The following is a 22556-nucleotide window of genomic DNA, read 5'->3' on the forward strand; positions in this document are numbered from 1 at the left end:
TTTAATGGGATTAAAAAAAAAAAAAAGAATGTTCAGGAGGATATTAGAAACCGCAAGTTACCTGTTCTGGGGCAAATCACATTTTTAAAAAATGGGTCTATTATGTAAGAGTTGAGTTCAAATTTACTATTTTTCTTTCTCTTGGCCTTTTAGAGAGTTAACAAAAGGAGTATAGTTAATAAAGAGAAGAAAAATATACTTTAATATTTATTAGTATTATCTAAATTGGCTGTCCATTTATGCCAAACTGATTTTCTGTTAATTAATTATTAAGTATTTGTTATATTAGCTATAACTGATACTTATATTCAATGTTGAACTTGCAATGGGAAGTGACATTGATAGGACAGTAATTCCATCACTCAATCTCCGGCTGAAGCTCCTATGCCTGGGCAGTTCGGTGAGACTCTACCTACTGTGGGAACCCAAGGAGGGTGGGCTGTTAGCTGTCAAATGAGAGACCCCCCAAGTGTTACCTCTCAAACATCTGAGATGGCGAAAGGTAGCACTTCTTACTTTCTAGGAGTTTTAAAATTCATTCATTCATTCACCCTCAAGCTGACCAAACTACTTCATGTGATATCTTTAATTTTTTGGTTTTCATGGATTATTCAATTTTCATGTACATCGCATACACCAGAGAAAACTATGTTTGAGGAAATTAGCAGCAATACCAAAGGACCTGAGTATAACTAAGGAAATAGCATTCCTACTTTGAGCTATTTTAATCACTGTATAATAGTTGTATCTTAAGCACTTCCTGAGCACATCCCTTGATGAATAATAAAGAGACAGAACCTCATTGTATCTTCTCCAAAAAGAATAGTTTTAATAGCAACTGTCTGTTCTACAGATAATTAATAAATATGACCTTTCCTAGGTCTCTTTTTCCTAGTATATCTCCAATTATATACCTGGTATTTACTCATCAAATATTCCTACCTCAGTGTCCAATTTAAAACTGGTTGGCTTGCTATTTTATTTTTGATCAGTGGCATTTTGGCCACTATAAAAAAGGTACTGAGCATCACTGTTAGTACTAGGGTTTTTATTTTTCTTGGCTTTTTCGTTTTTGGCACATGTGAATTTTGTTTTGTTAGAGACTTTTCTTGGTCTCTGATGATGGATTTAAAATTAATGGAACATCTGGTTTTGGTGTGGGGATTATGTTATGACTGATGTATATTGGTTACTCATATATATATATATATATATCTTTGATCTTTGCAAGGGGAAAACTACAAGAAATGAGTTTTATGCAATATATTTAAATATGTTCAGGGTAAACAATTTTTCAACTTTGGGTGAAAATACTTGCAACAGTTTAAGGTGACTGTATTTTACCTTAGGACAACTGTTGCATGCTAATTTGTGTGTGTGTGTAAACACTTCAAAACTGAGTTAAAAGATGCAAATTTAAAATTGGTTGCATGTCTAATGTGCTCCAGGTTCAGTAAATAAGCAATTATTTAAAAGACAAACCAAAACAAAAAACAATTGGCTGGCTTGGTCCTGTTTCCATGAAGTGATGGTTTCTCTAAGTATTTTGATCGAGAGCTGTCTGTGATATATGAAAAATAATATATGGCTGATATGAGCATCCAATATTTCTGGGTCAGGTACTATACTAGGCTCATGAGACTCACTTTGAGTAGGGGATAATTATACCACAAAGTGGTAAGTATAAGAGAGAGGTGTGCACTCAGAGAAGGGTACCTAATGACTCTGGAATGCAGATCTGTATTTAGAAAAAATGAGTTAAACTCTGTATCAGTAGCTTTGAGCTCTATGTATTTTATGGTTTTGTGTAAGGATGTAGGTCATCATCCTTAATGACTCATACATTCCTAATGTAAGGAGAGGGCCATTCCTAGATGGGCAGCTTCTAGAATCACTGGTCCGGGGCCTCAAAGAGGCAAATTACCCTTATGAGAGAAAGGGCATCCTTTATATTTTCACAAGATCATCTTCAGACTAACTGGTTTAAAAAAGCCTTGTGGATGTGACCACATAATTTTATATCCACTCTAACTAGGCCAAGCCAAGATCCGTGGAATATTGATTGGGACAACAGACGCAAACAAGGACTGTCTCAGGCAAACAAAAAATGTTGAATGTTTCATTTTACTTATGGAATGAAAAGTGCCCTAGGCCTTTAAGAGATGAGGGTGGGAAGGTTGTTTTGATAGATTCTTCCCTTAGGAGAAAAAACATGTTAGAAGCCAAAGAAGCTTCTGTTGCTTTTTCAAGAGGACAGTGGGGTTTTAAAGAACTTACAAAGGCCTGAAATCTTTGGCACTTCAATTTTGACTTTTAAAGATTCCATATTTTGGCATTATAATTAATTCCCAATAATTAATTTCCCAATATAATTAAAAGGGTCTTTATATTGGTCTTTAGGGACAGCAAGAAATCAGAGTCTGGGGAAATAATACCTCATTCTGTTGTCACTTTGGATGTTGGTGGGGAAAGAGTAATGAAAGGGTTTTTTCCAAGAAAGAACAGACTACTTAGCAGCGGGGAGGGGCATCTGGAATTACAAAGAAACATTGGGGACAAAAGAAAAAGGCTTGTGAAATGCCTGTCACGACGTCTCACCAGCCTGATTAATAAGGCCGTGGTTTCTAAGTGACCTCGGGTGACAATCTGCGTTGTTTGAGAGAGTGATCGCTGAGGGCAGTGTCACTTGGTTTTCTGGAATTGAGGTTGTCTGTGGGAGTCCAAGGACTGCAGCCTTGGGTCAGCCGACCCTGAGAGCTCTGGCGGGCCTTGGGTAAGATGCAGGCCGAAGGCTCCGGGCGCAAAAGGCTTGCCTCGAAGACCACCAGCCTAAACCAGGCTTCCCGTCAGGTGCGTTCAGTGGGCTTTGCTTTCCCCACGACCCCGCCCACTCCTGTCCCAGGCCCGCCCACACCGCAACCTCTCCCTTAAGTGGGCCAGCTGTTCCCTACTTCCCAGCCGGCGCCGGGAACTCGGGTCTCGGCAAACTTGAGACACGGGCTGCGCGGGGTACCCTCTGCGCGTGCGCGCACGGCGGCTCTCAACCCCCTCGCCCCCTCCCCTGCGCTGGGACTTGGTACAGACGTGGCGGCGGTTGGCGTCCTCCGCGGCTCCAGCCAGGGGCGGGCTTTTCAAACCTTAGCTTCGGAGTTGTGCCGGCGGCCCTAGCTGTGACGCTGGAGATGGAGCGGCACCTCCTGAGGGGACACGAACTCCGCGCGGCGGGGGCTGCGGCCCAGCAGGTGAGGGAGGGAGGGGCCCGGCTTCAGGTCCTCAAGAGGTTGTTCTGTCTGGACGACGGGAAAAGCCCCAGTCCGCGTCTCTATTCAGCCGAGGTCAGAAACAAAAGGAAAAAGTAGGCGACTGCACTTTGGGGGCCCTAGTGGACCCTGGAGATCTCCCTATTCCGACCTCCCCACCCTCGCCCCCAGTTTCTTAGGAAACTGGCCTGGAAGCGGGAAGCGACTTTTGGACGCACCTGCCCCTCACCCCTCCTCCCAGGATTGGGACCTTGTCTTTTTGCAAGTGTGGCTGACTCGGGGGACTGGGAGCCCCAGGATTTTCCGGAAGCCCACCCGAGGCCAGTGGAGAACAGTTTGCTTGTTACTAGATTTGATGTAAAGCATAGTTACTGTAGATGCTGTGGGGCGGAATGGAGAAGCAAACTGGAACATCTGAACTTGAGAAACAGTTGGTCTGCTAGTGGATTCTTTTATTATTTCTTGGCATTTATTGAAAGATTATACTTTCCACTCTCAACCTTTAAAGAATACTTAAAAGATGGGGCTTGAAAGAAAACTCTGCCTTTGAATGGGATATCCACTTCCAATTTAACCTCCAGTTTTACCTATTTCTGAAGTAGGTTAAACCATATGAAATTCCCAGTTTTGTAGATCAGAATTGGTAGAATATTAGCAATTTCGTATGGTCCAACCTATTATCTTTGCTTAGAAACCGATTTTCTTTTCTGGAAATCTTAGAATCCTCAGCAGATACAAAATTATTAGAAAGTGTTCATAATGGTGTGAAAACTAAAGCATGACATTTAGTCTTTCTGCAGAGAGTGCAGTAGCTTTATCGGTAATTTGTACTGCTTTATGGCAGCATTTAAAAAGTTTCTAACATTTCGATGCAGCGTTTCTTTTTCTATCTCGTTGTGTACCTTTTTTAAACTGTAAATTTGGTATCCAGCTGGGTCGCTCACTGCTTAAAAGCCAATAAAGAGGCAAGGTTGGTGGAAAGGAAAGTTTACTTCATTTTGGAGGCCAACAAAGAGTTGGGGAGGGCAGTTGTTGTTCTTTAGTCCCTCAGTCCTTCCACTCTTTTGTGACACTATGGGCTGTAGCCCACCAGGCTCCTCCATCCATGGGATTTCTCAGGCAGGAATACTAGAGCGGTATCCACTCTAGTATTTCCTTCTTCAGGGGATCTTCCTGACCCAGGGATCAAACCTGTGTCTCCTGCAATGGAAGGCAGATTATTTACCTCTGAGCCACCAGAGAAGCCCTGGGGGAGGGCGGACTCGTATCCAAAGGCTGACTTCACCCCAGTGACAAGTGGCCAAAAGCTTTTATAGGCAGAGGGAGGGGGCTGCATGCAGAAATAGCACAGTCAGCTTTGACAGTCATCTTGAAATTGTCATTGGTAGTCTGACCAGTGGCATCTTGATTGTTTTAAATAGTTAAGCTTCACTTCCAGGGTAGGTTTGTTCTCATTTCTTTGAGACCAATTCTTGGAGTTATGGCGGCTTCTGTAATGGCTACTGTCTGGTCTTGTATTGACAGCTTGTTCTGCCTGGTTGGGGTTTCAGTATCCATAAGACAGCTCATGGGATATGGCTTAGAATATTATCTATAGCCCTTGAGAAGGAACTAAATGGCATTGACTTTCCTTACTAACTAAATTATTGATATTATTGTTTTGTCCTGTTTTCAAGCTTTTCTTTGCTTCTGTATTTTCTTACTTTTCTGATTAAACTTATTGTTAAGCTAAAGATGTTTCACAGGCAAAAAAGGCAAGCTGAGGACGTGGGGGGCAGGGACCTTAAGGGTCCTGCTCTGTTTCACTTCGATCGTACTAATTATTTTTTAAAATTTGATTTCTAGTGAATTGGTGGTATCTTGAGGCTCTTGCATTTATCACATAGGTGTTGGTGGGGCTGATCAGGCGTACTTATTGAGTTGTGTGTAGCAGCAGTATTTTGGAATGGTACAAAAGAGATGAGAATAAGGTCATTAAAGAAGTTGTATGTGGAATGACAAGAAATACTTAAATATACATAAAGGTGAGATTATTTACATGTAGGAAAGTACAATACTTAATGATTTCATAGGTAGCAACAAATTAAGATAATTGAGTTGTGGAATTCCTTCTGTTTGGATCGTGGAGAAAAATTGCAAATAGTAATAGGCTGTAATCTAACAGGAATATTGAGGGTCAGTAAAAAAATTTTATACTTGACTAACACTGAATTTTTGTATTTCCTTTGATATTAATGAACCTGCCATAAGATAGGCCCAAAGATTCTGAGATCATCACTCACTAGTATAACTTCTGTACTTGAACGTTAGAGTTATCTGTCACTACTCACAGCATAGAATATTGTCTTTGAAGTCTGATTAAGGTGAAATCCAATTCTGCTTGTTGTGGAACCTTGCATAAGTTTGCTGTCTTTTCTAAGTTGCAGTTTCTGCAGTTGCGGAATGGGAAAATTGCTTATTCTAGAGAGTTGTTGGAATTTGAGAACCTCTTTAAAGTACTTAATGGACTTCCCCTTGTGGCTCAGATGGTAAAAGTGTCTGCCTACAATGCAGGAGACCCCAGTTCGATCCCTGGGTCAGGAATATCCTCCTGGAGAAGGAAATGGCAACCCACTCCAGTACTCTTGCCTGGAAAATTCCATGGACGGATGGAGGAGCCTGGTAGGCTACACTCCATGGGATCGCAAAGAGTTGGACACGACTGAGCGACTCCACTTAACAGTACCTAGCACTCATACATGCTTGAAAGATGACTGGTTTTGTTACTACCTTTGTCCCATTTATCCGAATAGTTGGAACAGCCACCTACCTTTTCTTATAAATGTTTAAGCTTTTGCAGTCTTTATAAAAATTAAAATTCAAGGCATACTTTCTCATTGCAGAAAAGTAATCATAGAAACATGAGTTTATGAACTCTTCCTCTAGTTCCATTCCCCAGAATGAGCATTGTTAACAATTTCCAGACTTTTCTCTGTACATAAACAATTCTTAAAATACACACAGTTTCTTTGGGAAAGAATGTATCTGTATATGCCATTTTGGAGTCTTTTTCATTGTAGTCTCTCGGTTAACATGGTTTAACTATATGCATTAGGTGGGTGTAGGTTCTATCTGGATTCATGCAGTTTTTTTTTTTTTTTTACCAGCTGCCAGCTTCGTTTTTCTTTTTCTTTTTTTTAGTCAGTGCTTGATTCCACCGCTCTGGCATTTTCTTTGTTCTTCCTTTGTGTGCCATTCTAGCTCTTAAAATTTAGTATATTTCTGTTTCCTACATTATCTAAGTTTTCACATTTAAGTCATCAATTTCCTTCTTAGCCTTGCTCTAGCCGGTTAGTCTTATCAACCTAACTTTAAAAACCTACAAGATAAGGCTTCTGTTTGACTCGATAGCAAGCCCTTATTTAGAGACATGCTTTTGTCATGTGTCCTAGTCGGTCTTGACTCTGCCAATATGATTTTAGTTGCCTACTCTTCCTCTCTGAGGTCAGTAAGCATCACCATCGAATGCTTATGTCATTACACAATCACTGTTCTCACTGTGGTTGGCACTAGACATCACTCCTAGCCTTGGAGCGCTTTGTACCCCTTCTTAACTAAAACCAAGTCCTTTGACTCCATGAAGCTTTTCTTGGTTAGAGTAGTTTCCTTGACCAGAGATGTTTTCTCTGTATATAAAGCATAGATGTGTACTGTACATTCTAGTCTGGTAGTGGTGGTTTAGTCGCTAAGTCATGTCCGACTCTTGTAATCCCATGGGCTATAGCCCACCAGGCTCCCCTGTCCATGGGATTTCCCAGGCCAGAATACTGGAGTGCGTTGACATTTCCTTCTCCAGGGGATCTTCTTGACCCAGAGATCATATAGTATATACTACAGTAAGAGAACTTGCATGAAGAACACAAAACTGGTCCTTTTGTTTCTCCATGAATACATTAAAAACAGAAGCTAACACAACATTTTAAATCAACTATGCTATGCTATGCTAAGTCACTTCAGTCGTGTCCAACTCTGTGTGACCCCATAGACGGCAGCCCACCAGGCTCCCTCGTCCCTGGGATTCTCCAGAAAAAAAAAATACGCTTAATTTATCCCACTTGTATCAGCCCTCCAAGATCCACATCCACTCACTGTAGAGTAAGGGAGGTAAGGTCACAGTTCACTATGTATGTTAATTTGGCTGGGTTAGGGATCAGCAAACCACTTCTGTAAAGGGACACATGGTAAATATTTTCAGCTTTGTGGGCCACGTAGTCTCTCTTGAAATTATTCAGTTCTGCCTTTGCAGTTTGAAAGTAGCCACAGACAATAGAAATGGGCGTGACTGTGCGCCAGTACAACTTTATTTACAAAAATAGGCACTAGGTTAACTATAGTTAGCGTCCCCCCCCCCCCGCCCCCGCCTCCTAAAGGATGTGTGTGCTCAGTAACTCAGTTGTGACTCTTTGCGACCCCATGGACTGTATGTAGTCCTCCAAGCTCCTCTGTCCATGGGATTTTCCAGGCAAGAATACTGAAATGGTTTGCCATTTCTTTTTTCAGGTGATCTTCCTGACCCGGGGGGTCGAACTTGCGTTTCCTGCATTGGCAGGCTGTTTATCACTGAGCCACTGGGAAGTCTGATCTAAAGGATCAGTTCAGTTCAGTCGCTCAGTCATGTCCGACTCTGAGACCTCATGGACTGCAGCATGCCAGACTTCCCTGTCCATCACCCAACTCCCGAAGCTTGGTCAAACTCGTGTCCATCGAGTCGGTGATGCCATCCAGCTATCTCATCCTCTGTTGTCCCTTTCTCCTCCCGCCTTCAATCTTTCCAGGCATTAGGGTCTTTTCCAATGAGTTGTCCTTCGCATTAGAATTCTAATATCTGCCAGCTGTATCTCATTTCTTTAATGAACTTTTAATCCTACAAATACTATAAAATTTTTTTAAGCCCTGACTGTACATTTCCTTTCTCCACTCTATCCCAAGCCTCTCCAGTTTTATGAAGTCTTGATCAATAATTGATGAAGAGAGACAATCTTCATTTACAGGATAGAAACCTTAGAAACCAATTGCTTAGTGTTTTTGTGGCCACCTGCTGGTTCCTTAAGGTTTCTGCAATTTCCCAGATTGCTGGGGAATATCAAACAGTCCAGCGCTGGTTCTCTACCTGAACTGTGCACTGAGTCACCAAAGGAATTTTAAAAAACAAAAAATGTGCAGGTTCCACTTCCAAAAATCCTAATTGTTTGTTTTTCTTTGCCTGAGGTGATTCTAATGTGTAGGCAGCTTTAAGAATGACTGTGCTAGTTCAACTGGCTGCCTCATTCTACTGTTTAAAAAGCAAACTTGAATTTAATGGCACCAGATGGTACTTGTTTATATTTGAGTTGTGGGGTAGTTTTTCATCCCAGTTTCAAGTTGCTCTGTAAGTGCGCTCTCCAATACTAACCTGCCTGCCAGAGTTTATTTCTATAGACATGTGGGTCACACAGATAACTCTTATAATTAATTACTAATTACATTAAAAAGGAATTTACTTTGGGACTCACAAGTCATAAAAAGATGAGATGGAGTTGTTGAAATTCAGTCACGTGTAAAGAAGGAAAAGTAGCAAATGACTACATTTATATAGTACATCAGTTTTGAGTTATGCTACAAAAGAAGGTTTTTATACAGTGATTACATGATGTAATTACAGAACATAATTAAACAAGTCTGTTTCTGCATGTGAATAGTACATTTGCTGGATTTGGATAGTCAAGTTAAATCATCTGCAGTTTTTCTTTTCGAGTAATCTTCATATGCAAAGTACATCATGAGAAACGCTGGGCTGGAAGAAGCACAAGCTGGAATCAAGATTGCCGGGAGAAATATCGATAACCTCAGATATGCAGATGATACCACCCTCATGGCAGAAAGTGAAGAGAAACTAAAAAGCCTCTTGATGAAAGTGAAAGAGGAGAGTGAAAAAGTTGGCTTAAAGCTCAACATTTAGAAAACTAAAATCATGGCATCTGGTCCCATTACTTCATGGCAAATAGATGGGGAAACAGTGGAAACAGTGTCAGACTTTACTTTTTTGGGCTCCAAAATCACTGCAGATGGTGATTGCAGCCATGAAATTAAAAGACGCTTACTCCTTGGAAGGAAACTTATGAGCAACCTAGACAGCATATTCAAAAGCAGAGATACTACTTTACCAACAAAGGTCCGTCTAGTCAAGGCTATGGGTTTTCCAGTGGTCATGTATGGATGTGAGAGTTGGACTATAAAGAAAGCTGAGTGCTGAAGAATTGATGGGTTGAACTGTGGTGTTGGAGAAGACTCTTGAGAGTCCCTTGGACTGCAGGGAGATCCAACCAGTCCATTCTAAAGGAGATCAGTCTTTTAGAAAGTTTTTCCTTGGTTAATTCAGTATCAGCAGTTAACATTGGAAGGACTGATGCTAAAGCTGAAACTCCAATACTTTGGCCACCTCATGTGAAGAGTTGACTCATTGGAAAAGACCTTGATGCTGGGAGGGATTGGGGGCAGAAGGAGAAGGGGGGACCACAGAGGATGAGATGGCTGGACGGCATCACCGACTCTATGGACATGAGTTTGGGTAAACTCCAGGAGTTGGTGCGTGCTGCGATTCATGGGGTCGCAAGGAGTTGGACATGACTGAGTGACTGAACTGAACTGAATCTTCATAGACTATTGCTCTAACTTTTCTGCTTTTTAAAAAGATTGTCTTTTCAGTATCTGAAACTTCTGTTATTAGATTCATTCATATTTTTGATACAGATTTTATTTCATTTAAAAAGTAAATTATAGCATTCTTTTTTTTTAACCACAGAAACCAGGGCGATCTGTTTTTAGAAGTAGACATACTGAAGCATTAACACATGTTTGTAGGATAGTAAAAAGTAACAACTTAGCAACTAAACAACAAAATAACAAAGAGTATCTAGCGATTTATAATTTTTTTTAAAGTCACTGAATTAAATCAGAAGAGTACATATCAATTTATAGAATTTTGATGTTATATCTGAAACTTGCTTTTAGAGCCAGGATGTTATAAGATCATTGTACAGAATGAAAGAAAGACTTTCAGAACTAAAATAATTTAGTAGTTTCATGGTGACTCTTAAAACTAAAATAAATGTATACAAAACTATGTTCTAAATCTCTGGTCCAGGAAGCTAAAGCTCCTGACATTTTCTTAGCACGGTGCTTTCATTCTCTTGCTTCTGAGATTTTATTTACATTGCTTACTCTAACAAATAGCCTGTTAACCTCTCTGCTGCTAAACCTTAGTTCCTTTATTCAGCATCTGTTCTTTTAGAAAGTTTTTCCTTGGTTAATTCAGTATCATCAGTTAACATCTTGCCATTTCACAGTGCAACTTACATGAAACATATATATGCTATACTTTTCACCTTGGTTATTATATTTTTGTGTTAGTTTCCTGAGGTTGCCATAACAAGGTACGAAAATTGAATGGCTTAAAACAATAGAAATTTTTTCTGTCGTAGTTCTGGAGTCCAGAAGTATCTGCAGGGCTATGTTCCTGCTGAAGGGACTAGAGAAGAATCTGTCATTGCCTTTTCCAGCTTCTGATGGTTGCTGGCAATATTGGTGTTCCTTGGCTTGTAGACTCATTACTGCAGTCTTTACCTGCATCTTCACATCGAGTTCTCTGTGTGTTCCTCTGTTTCTCCGTCTGACTTTGCTATGAGGCCAATAGTTATTGGATTTAGGGCCAAAATGAACCTAGTATGACCTCATCTTAACTAATTATATCTGCAAAACTGTCCAGATAAGGTCCCATTCTGAGGTTCTGGGAGGACGAGAATGTTTGGGGGGCACTATTCAACCTTGTACAATTACAGTAAAAATATGTAGTATTTCTCACTTTTGTTTCTGTTCTGTTTTTCTAGTAGATTATAAAGGCTCCCTAATAAAGCAAGAAATTAAGATTTTGCAGAGCGTATTTAACAATTTTTATACTATCACATATTAAACTTTATTACTTTCCTGATATGTTATAAAATTATAATACTAGATAGTACGTTTCATTTTTTAGGAATATAAAGAAATATTATTCTGTGTTTTGCTGCCTTTTAAAATGCTTTTTTCCCCCTCTCTCTTTTCTAAGAACTGCAGCATTCAAGAAAAAATGGATTTGGAAATTCGAATACGAGAAGGAATATGGAAACTCCTTTCTTTGAGCACTCAAAAAGGCCAGATTTTGCAGGCAGTTAAGAATCTCATGGTGTGCAATGCTCGAATAATGGCTTACACATTGGAGCTGCAGAAGTTAGAAGAGCAGATTGCAAATCAAGCTGGAAAATGGTTAGTGGCATTGTTTACCTTTGGTTTTTAATGTACTTAAATATTTACATTAAAAACACTGTGTGATTCAACCTTAAATTTAATCTAAATGTCAAATCACCAAAGCTTTTAAAAAATATACTGAAGTAGCCTCTAGTATCATAAATGTTTTGACAGTAGGGCTCAGAGTAAACGTACTATTAAGGCAGCAGTTTTTACTGGGCAGTTTTATTGTTTTCATTACTTTAAGGTTGTAAAATGAAGTGGTTAAGAAGCAAGGAGTGAGGAAATATTTTGAGAAGGATCAAGATTGATACTAGAGTATTAATGTGTACAAATGTAAATTTTTAAAAGCTAATTACTTAAACTGTTAAAAAGGTACTATCTGAGAGAAAGGGAAACTTAGGTATAGAAGTTGAAATGAGTGGGCAACAAAATTAAAGCTATGAATAGAATTAAAGATATCAACGGGAGGGAACTTAAAAATCAGCACGCACATTCCTTTTGTATGGTGAGTGTAAATTCTAGTGAAGCAAGTCACTCAACTCATATTTTAACTAGTGACAGAAGCTAATGAGAGGTTACTTATGATTTGCTAAGTAACTCCTGGTCCTTGTTCTCTCTGTCGATTTGTGCTGCCTTTTACAGTGCCAGGTTTTATTTGGACCTTAGAATTGACTCAGTGACTAGATACTGGCTTCCTTTATCATATAAATGGTTTTACATTATCCATGGTTAATCATTGTTAAAGCTATAGCACTAGTTAAAAGTTTCTTTTTAGACATTAGTGGCCATTGATTTGGATGTTCACAGTACTCCTCCATGAAATTCTTGAAAAGTAAGGTAAAGTCACACATCAGAGAAAGAGTTTCTGTAAAAATAGAATATTGATGAAATCATATAATAAACACTTGTGTACAAAGTGGCTAGTATTTATTAGCTTTATTCCCTTGGGATAGCTGTTTAATCTCTGTTTAATTTCTGTAGTAAAGAAAAATTTCTTTTCTACAGTTGACATAATATTTACATTTTGAAAATTAAGATATATATTAAAAACCTAAAAACACCTTTTATATAATTAGTATTCATAATATGTCAAATAATTTTCACTATTATTTATCCCTGGCATTATAAAATGAAATTATTCCAGTATCATAATGTAGGAAAATATTTTTCAGATACCCATAGTAAGTCAGTGCTTCCCAAATGGGCCAAATATATTACTTAGAGTACATGATTATGTGTCAGAAGACAGGCAAAGCCAAAGAAAAACTATGGCATATCTTTTTGTAGCATGAATTTTTAAGATAAAGTGTAAGAAATTTAGAAGTGTGGCTTAGTTTTATATTATGCTACTCACGGGGGTATATATTCCTTCTCCTAGCAATATCTTGTCAAGGAGGATTTATAACAATATTTTGTTTAGGAGGATTGTTTAAGTGGGAAAGTTTGAGAAGCACTGGATTTTAAGTATAGGCATGCTCAGTTGTGTCCGATTCTTTGGGACCCTATGGACTGTAGCCCGCCAGGCTCCTCTGTCCATGGGATTTTCCAGGCAAAAATACTGGAGTGGGTTGCCATTTCCTGCTCCACAGGATCTTCCCGACCTAGGGATTCAACCTGTGGCTCTCACATCTTCTTTACCACTGGGCCACCTGGGAAGCCGGTTTAAGTATATAATGTGGGACTAAACACTCAGTATTTGTCATCACTCACAATTACATAGAATGTTCTCTGGGAATGACATCTGCCCTTCATATTTATGTTCTTAAATATTTACGATGATTTGTGAACTGGCCGTTTTATTAATTTGACAGTACAGCTTTCCTGAAGTTGCTGATTTGTAAAAATGTTAAATTGTCTTAATCCCTGTTGGATTTATATAACAAAGATAAGAAAAAATATCTGGAACTCTCACCTGAAAATGTGTACAACCTTCAGTTTCTTTACTTATTATCTTTGATAAAAATAGCTTTGATGGTATATTTCTTTTATATTTCAACATTTATATTTGTTTATCACTCATATAGAAACATTGCATCTGTTAATTATTATTTCTTTAAAAATCTGAATATTCTGTATGAATTATTTTGTTTACAACTTCTTTTTGTTATGTGCACATATAACCCGAGGTCACTGATCAAATGTACCTGAAAATTACAGTACTCACTTTCTTATTACATAAAAGAGCCTAAAGATAAAAAAGAATCCCATGATAGTTTTTTTTTTAGTTCCTTCAAGAAAGTTATGTAAATTATGGCATTTGATTAATCACTCCAGTATTTATCAAATATCTACTACTTGTAGAACATTTACTAAATATTGTGCTAGTGAATTCAAATTCAAAGAACAGAATTTGTCAAAGTATGAGTATATTTGTATATTCAGCAGTCAAATACTTTACCTTCAGAGACTCAGCAGTCTGTACCTTTCTTCGTTTTGGTGGTCTTCAGGTAGAAAAGTATTCCAGTTTTACTTTGCTGCCAGAACTTAAATAGCACTTTAATGAGCCTACTGCCTAACACTAGTCTACCTTCTCTAAAATTTTATGATAAAATGTCAAAAAATTAATGGACTACATCTAGAGTTTTTCAAAGAAGAGTTAAATCACTATAAAATGGTATAGTTAAGGAAGGTCTAATGGAAGAATTGGGTAGATAGAGTTTGGTTTGTTGAGTAGGAGGAAAGCAGGATTCTAAGAAAGAAAAATCTCAAAAGTTTGGGATGAAAGATGAGCATGAATTATTCAATTGCAGTGAAAAGATGTGTTTGGATGAAGCTGAAGATCAAGCCAAAGTGGGAAAGGATGTGGATAGCAAAGAGTCAAGAAAGTTTACAATGATAGAAATTTAATTGTTATTTCCTGATAGTCTTTCTAGCTGGCATATTGTGTGCCAGGGCGTTTATAAATACCACATCACAAGCTGAGAAAGGTATAAACTACTTTATTGAAGATTTGGGATAGGGACTTAGAAATACTAAGCAACTGTTTCAAAGGGCACCCAGTAGTGTCTCTCTGTTTGGGACGTGAACCCAAATGACTTAAATGCCAGAGAAAACTTCACCCTCCCCAAAGAAGCCATGTACTCTGTACTACCCCAAGCTACTCTAGTAAGTTATTTGAAGGCTTTATGTTTAGTTCATTGTTTGCTTATCTTTTATCATTTTATTTTCAACAAGAAAGAGGTATGATAAAATGGGTTTTTGGGAAGGTTATCTGGCAGACTATTGAAAACGATGGTGAGACAAAATAATGAAATAATCAATTTTTAAGGAAAATATTTAAGAACAAAGAGTTGGATACGACTGAGCAACTGAACAACAAATTTAAGAACAGACAGATGAAGTGATCAAATAAGTAACTTTTGATGAGAGTTTTATAAAAACTAATACATGAGTTTTGGATTTTTCTGATATTCACGCGAGGTGCTCTCTACACAGAAACAAGCATTCTGCAAACAGTTTCAGTTATTTCTTAATTTATTAGGCATTGTCTTATAAGTAAACAAATAGTCTTGCTTCATTTTATAGTCTGGTTAACTGAGATTTCAAGAAACAAGCCCTGATGCTCCAAGACATGCATTCTATACAATGACTTAACGTCTGTATATGGGGAACAGTGCTAGTTTGGTACCGTTCTTGGGAGAACTGAGAAAATAGTAGTCATTTTCTGGTTTAGTTGAGGAACCCTACTTGATAAATCTGTGATATAGTTATATCATTAGCTCTGTTTTTAACCACCTGGAAATATTGATAAAGGGTTAAATGTTCCCTTACTATAATATTCTAATAATGTAACAGAAGCCTTGTTCTCTTTAACTTCTGGTATATTATCCATTTTTTACATCTAGATATGCAAAAAATGTTTAGGTTTGTGTAAAATTCATAGTAGAGTCAGAGTGACTCAGGAAAAAGTGAAGGGACTTACCTGGTTAAGAATCGACCTGCCTGTGCAGGGGATATGGGTTTAATCCCTGGTTTGGGGAGATCCCACATGCTTCAGAGCGACTGAGCCCATGTGTCACAGCTACTGAGCCTGTGCTCTAGAGCCCAGGAACCCACAATACCTGAAGTCTGTGAGCCCTAGAGCCTGTGCTCTGCAACAAGAGAAGTCGCCAGAATGAAAAGCCCATGTACCTCAATGAAGTGTAGCCCCCACTTGCCACTCTAGAGGAAGCCTGCGCACAGCAATGAAGAACCAGTGCAGCCCCCCACCCCCCAAAAAAGTGAAATATAGAAAGCTTTCTAGGTTGAGTAGACAGTAGTAGTAGGGGTGAGAGGTAGAGTGTGGACAGCTTACGACATTAGTTTAGAGGATAGGATTGCTTGTTTATAGCAGTCTGTCGATATGCTAGTTGTTTAATTGGTGAGTCAAACTCACCACCTTTTCCTGTATGCGCGCACACACACACACATATGCGTGCAATGTGAATTGTGCCTAGTTCATTGCACTGTTCTGACCCTTATGCCTGACTCCTCTGTCTGTGGAATTTTCCAGGCAAATACTGGAGTGGGTTGCCATTTCCTACTCCAGGGGATCTTCCCAACCCAGGGATCAAACCTGTATCTCTTACGTGTCCTGCGTTATCAGGTGGATTCTTTAACATTGTGCCACCTGGGAAGCCTGTATAGCCATAAAGAATTGCTTATATTGGTTCACTTCTTAAAGACAGCTAATGGTTTCCATTTACTAAAATTCTTTAGATAGACACTGCATTTGTGGTCTGATCTCAAACTACTTCCATAATAGTTTACAAATTAGTTTGTTAATTTCTACTTTGCAAATTTATTTCAGCCAAATGCTTGGTCTGTATCCCCGAAATGGATTTTGAATTTTCCTGCCCCTGCTTTTGTTTATACTGAAGTGTCCTATCTTCTGTTTCCATTTTATAGACCTTTTTTGCTCTGCCATACCTTACTTGCATCATCAAAGTTTCCTTCATAAGTGAGTTCAGAAAAAGATAATTTCTTACTTATGCTCACAGTAAGGATTCAAAAAATGATTATTTGCTTCCTCTTAGTTCTAGTAACATTTGAGCCATGAATATCTCACTGTAACATACTATATTCTCTTTGGAATATGTATTTTCAATTACATGATAAACTTTCGGAGACAGGGACAATGTCTGGTTCATACTTACTGGTGAAATAGAAATGATGCCTAGAGCTTGAAGGCAATTCACCTGATGTTGATTCTTTTCTCTTTCACCTTTGTATCCCCCAGAACACCTAATAGTGCCGTGTAATTATTTAGGAACAGTTTAACTTGTGCTTCATAATGTTTTGTGTCATTCTCCCTTCCATGTGTATGACGAACAAATAGGGCTTATAATTGAATAATTGTTAATTGTATGGCAGTTACTTCTTATTCTTCTTGAAACTTTATTCCTTGTTCTTAGGTTCTTAATGTTTTTGTTGGCCTCTATGCTTGCCATGTTCTCGATTGTCCTTTTTTATTCTCTACTTTGTTAACTTTTTTAAAATCAATTTTTTATTGTGAAATTTCAGATGTAAAAACTTATAAGAATAGTATGATAGACATCATCTTTATTCTCCACCTGGAAGTTTGCCAAATACGTTCGCTCTTTCTCCGTCTTTATCTTTGTACTCATATACACTTGCATGCCTGCATGTGCACACATGCATATTTTTATTTTTCGCTCACACAACACATGCATGCATATGCACACACACACATTTTTCTTTGTCTGTGTTTAAGCATTTGAAAATAAGTTGCAGACAACATGGGATGTATATTTCAATAGTTCAGCATGTATCATCTAAAAACAAGAACATTTTCCTACATAACCAAAGTACGATTATCATATGTAAAATACTGACAGGAATTCCATAATAATCAACTAATATTCAGTCAATATTCAGTTTATCCTGGTTGTCAAAAGAAAATTCTTTATAATTGCTTTTCTCAAACAAGAATTCAATCAAGATTCATTTGATTATGTCTCTTTAGTTTCTTTTATCATTTTACCATTTTCTAAAAACTACTTGTCATTGATGCTTTGAAGATTCTAGACTTTAAAAAATATCCTCTAAAAATATTCTGCATTTTATATTTGTCTGTACAAATTTTTCCATTTGCCCCTCTGATTTCTTTTGACTGGTCTAATACAAGACAGATTAGTAAAAGAAAAACAAATTTAATTTTGTATATATGGTGGTCCCATACCAGACCACCTGACCTGCCTCTTGAGAAACCTGTATGCAGGTCAGGAAGCAACAGTTAGAACTGGACATGGAACAACAGACTGGTTCCAAATAGGAAAAGGAGTACATCAAGGCTGTATATTGTCACCCTACTTACTTAACTCATATGCAGAGTACATCATGAGAAACGCTGGGCTGGAGGAAGCACAAGCTGGAATCAAGATTGTTGGGAGAAATATCAATAACCTCAGATATGCAGATGACACCACCCTTATGGCAGAAAGTGAAGAAGAACTAAAGAGCCTTTTGATGAAGGTGAAAGAGGAGAGTGAAAAAGTTGGCTTAAAGCTCAGCATTCAGAAAAGTAAGATCATGGCATCTTGTCTCATCACTTCATGGCAAATAGATGGGGAAACAGTGGAAACAATGGCTGACTTTATTTTTGGGGGCTCCAAAATCACTGCAGATGGTGATTGCAGCCATGAAATTAAAAGACGCTTACTCCTTGGAAGGAAAGTTATGACCAACCTAGATAGCATATTAAAAAGCAGAGACATCTCTAGTCAAGGCTATGGTTTTTCCAGTGGTCATGTATGGATGAGACAGTTGGACTATAAAGAAAGCTGAGCGCCAGCGAATTGATGCTTTTAAACTGTGGTGTTGGAGAAGACTCTTGAGAGTCCCTTGGACTGCAAGGAAATCCAACCTGTCCATCCTAAAGGAGATCGGTCCTGGGTGTTTATTGGAGGGCGTGATGTTGAAGCTGAAACTCCAATACTTTGGCCACCTAATGAGAAGAGCTGACTCATTTGAAAAGACCCTGATGCTGGGAAAGATTGAAGGCAGGAGGAGAAGGGGACGGCAGAGGATGAGATGGTTGGATGGCATCACCAACTCGATGGACATAGGTTTGGGTGGACTCCGGGAGTTGGTGATGGACAGGGAGGCCTGGCGTGCTGCGGTTTGTGGGTCGCCAAGAATCGGACATGACTGAGAGACTGAACTAAACTGAACATAACTAAAAGATTCAAAAATTGACCAAAGCAGGTTGTTTATTTTATATACCTTTTTGGACAAAGAGTAAATTATTTGTGAGGATTTGAGAAAACAAAGAGATTTGAGCTTAGAGTAGCAAATTAATGAAGAAGTAATGAAATTTGCATATATAGCTTCTCTGCCCCAAACTATGTGTCTCTGGCAATAAGGATGCCTCCATCCTCCAGCACAGGGAGGAGATCTTCCCATAGGAGCCTTGTTTCCTGCTTTCAGGGGAACAAAGGAGGGTTAGGGTGTTCTTGCATGAACTATTTCTTAGGTAACTTTAATTCAAAATAGTATGCCATTTTGGCGTATTTTGGGGTTGCATCCCCCAATTCCTGTCAGTTCATTGTTTATGGTATTACTGAACTTTTTCTCATTTTTTGCTGTAACTGAAAGTTGGATCTTAGTCAGATTCTGATTAAACGTATTTTTCAATAATTTTTCTAAGTGAGATTGGATACTGTATATTCTGCAATGTGTAACAATATGATACTGGTTTTTACTGCTTTAAATAATGTTGAGTTTGATTGCTTGGTTTAAATAGCAGTTGCCACATTTCTCCTCTGTGATACTATAATAGCTTTCCCTTCATGATTCATAAGTAATCTTTGGGCTGTTACATTGTAGCTGGGAGAATATTCTGTTATCCAACAAGCTTTCATTTAATGATTATATCCATTTATGATCCTTGCCTAAATTATTAGGACTTTACAAGACAGTCATTATCTATTAATAATACTCTGTTTTCCTATAACTTTTGGCTAATATTCTTTTGTAAGGAAGGGCATTCCTCTTCTTTCTGTCTCCATAGATTTGTGGGGGTTTTTAATCCAGTGTGTTATTTTCATTTATATTCATTAATCTTTTTTATAGATTAAATTGTCCCAATTTTGTTCAATGGAAGGTCCTTTAAACTGGCTTCTTTGTCCTTTTGACTTGTCTCTCTATTAGTCATTAGAAACTGTCTTACTTTCTGGCACAAAAGGAGACCCAGGTTTGCCTTGTATTTTCTGTGCATTAGACCTAGAGTCTGCCATTTCTTTAATGAATCTTGATCTGCTTTAAGTGTCAGTGGTGATTTTAAACCAAGATATGAGCATTAGGTATGCTCACTTTTATTGGGATTGCTAATTTTAGGCCTTGAAAATGGTATAACTATGGGAAAGACTTAAAAACTGATGAGTTTATATTGATATTTATAAGTTTTTTGAATTACTTTGTATCTCTTTTTCTTATACTAAATATCTTAATTCCTAAGAAACAGCAATATATTTCCTTATTTGATTTGTATATATATTTGTTTTATACTATGATTATATAAAACAGTTTCATAATTATAATACCAGCATGATTGCTGATATAAATCCATCTGAGCAAGTTCAAGATGTCCTTGTAGTTCTTTTCTGACCATAGGAATTATTAAAACTTTACAGTGTACATAAAAGTTGAAAGAATTATACTGTGAAGACTGATATATCTGCAACCTAGACTCTGCAATTAATATTTTACTATATTTGCTTTGTCTTATATCTATTCATCTATCAGTTCAGATTATTTTTTATGATGAAAGTTCTTTTTTTGCATATGTGTGTGTGTATACATACAAATATATATACATTCTTGTGGATAAAAGGTTAAAAGTTTAAAAGTTACTTAAAATAGCTCTCTCTCTCTGTGTTTTATGTTATCAGTTTCATAAACAGCCATTCATTACTTCTGTCAGTTTGGTGTTGCCTTTTATCCCTCTTTGAATAAACTATGCTTTCTGTATATGCTTTGTTTGTTTTTCCTCAATGCTGGATGAGTAGTACCTGCCTCTGTTCCCACTTGAAGAGGCAAACACTGTTCTTTTTCTTTTTTTCACCATAGATTTTGCCTTAATTTTGCCTCTAGAAATTAATATAAATAGAATTTTTCCAGTGTGTACCCTGTTTTTTTCATTAGCATAATATTTTTGAGATTCTTCACTAACTAGCATACATCAGTGAGACTCTTCAGTAACTAGCATGTATTGTTCCTTTTTATTGATAAGTATTTCTCTGTATGAATATACCATGGTGCCACTTCCTTCTCTGTCCAATTTATTCCTAGTTGTGTTTTAAATAGTTTGTCCATATTTTAAATTGTTTTCTCTGGGAGACTTTCTCGGATATGAGTTACTCTTAACATTGCATCTTGATCAGATAAATTTTTATTTTTTCCTACTTTACAAAATGCTTTGACATTTTCTCTCTGACTTCATGTGGTCAGCTTTCATGACTGTCTTACAGATTTTTGAAGTTGAATTTATTTTAATCAAAGTACAAAGTTCAGGCTGGAAGTTGAATGGTTTGTGAAGACCTACAAGACCTTCTAGAACTAACACCTGAAAAAGATGTCCTTTTCATTATAGGGGAGTGGAATGCCAAAGTAGGAAGTCAAGAAACACCTGGAGTAACAGGCAAATTTGGCCTTGGAGTACAGAAGGAAGCAGAGCAAAGGCTAATAGAGTTTTGCCAAAAGAATGCACTGGTTATAACAAACACCCTCTTCCAACAACACAAGAGAAGACTCTACACATGGACATCACCAGATGGTCAACACCAAAATCAGATGGATTATATTCTTTGCAGCCAAAATGGAGAAACTCTGTACAGTCAGTAAAAACAAGACTGGGAGCTGACTGTGGCTCAGATCATGAACTCCTTATTGCGAAATTCAGACTTAAATTGAGGAAAGTAGGGAAAACCACTAGACCATTCAGACATGGTCTAAATCAAATCCCTTATGATTATACAGTGGAAGTGAGAAATAGATTCAAGGGATTAGATCCGATAGACAGAGTGCCTGATGAACTATGGACAGAGGTTTGTGACATTGTACAGGAGACAAGGATCAAAACCATCTCCAGGAAAAAGAAATGCAAAAAAGCAAAATGGCTGTCTGAGGAGGCCTTAGAAATAGCTGTGAAGAGAAGAGAAGTGAAAAGTAAAGGAGAAAAGGAGAGATACACCCATTTGAATGCAGAGTTCCAAAGAATAGCAAGAAGAGATAAGAAAGCCTTCCTCAGTGGTTAGTGCAAAGAAATAGAGGAAAACAATAGAATGGGAAAGACTAGAGGTCTCTTCAAGAAAATTAGAGATACTAAGGGAACAGTTCATGCAAAGATGAGGTCAATAAAGGACAGAAATGGTATGGACATAATAGAAGCAGAAGATATTAAGAAGAGGTGGCAAGAATACACAGAAGAACTGTACAAAAAAGATCTTCACAACAAAGATAATCACAATGGTGTGATCACTCACCTAGAGCCAGACATCCTGGAATTCAAGTGAAGTCAAGTGGACCTTAGAAAGCATCACTACGAACAAAGCTAGTGGAGGTGATGGAATTCCAGTTGAGCTCTTTCAAATCCTGAGAGATGATGCTGTGAAAGTGCTGCACTCAATATGCCAGCAAATTTGGAAAACTCAGCAGTGGCCACAGGACTGGAAAAGGTCAGTTTTCATTCCAATCCCAAAGAAAGGCAATGCCAAAGAATGCTCAAACTACCACACAATTGCACTCATCTCACACGCTAGTAAAGTAATGCTCAAAATTCTCCAAGCCAGGCTTCAGCAATACGTGAACCGTGAACTTCCTCATGTTCAAGCTGGTTTTAGGAAAGGCAGAGGAACCAGAGATCAAATTGCCAACATCTGCTGGATCATGGAAAAAGCAAGAGAGTTCCAGAAAAACATCTATTACTGCTTTATTGACTATGCCAAAGCCTTTGACTGTGTGGATCACAACAAACTGTGGAAAATTCTGAAA

General features: G+C 38.0%; 1 protein-coding gene across 3 annotated transcripts in view; it reads left to right on the top strand.

Annotated features, from left to right (window-relative positions):
* Positions 1-2970: 2970 nt before the first annotated feature.
* Positions 2971-22556, top strand: part of RTKN2 (rhotekin 2) — a 112397-nt gene continuing 92811 nt past the window's right edge. The window contains exons 1-2 of one of the 3 annotated variants that reach the window (XM_010857411.1): positions 2971-3242; positions 11383-11579. In XM_010857411.1, coding sequence (XP_010855713.1) covers positions 3183-3242; positions 11383-11579 — 257 coding nt within the window. In that variant the 5' untranslated portion in view covers positions 2971-3182. Of the gene's footprint in view, positions 3243-7976; positions 8007-11382; positions 11580-22556 lie in introns of those variants that run through there. The other 2 variants (XM_010857413.1, XM_010857412.1) reach the window with 2 other exon arrangements.

The sequence above is a fragment of the Bison bison genome, unplaced genomic scaffold (assembly GCF_000754665.1).
Source record: "Bison bison bison isolate TAMUID 2011002044 unplaced genomic scaffold, Bison_UMD1.0 scf7180017864380, whole genome shotgun sequence".
Classification (NCBI taxonomy): Eukaryota; Metazoa; Chordata; class Mammalia; order Artiodactyla; family Bovidae; genus Bison; species Bison bison.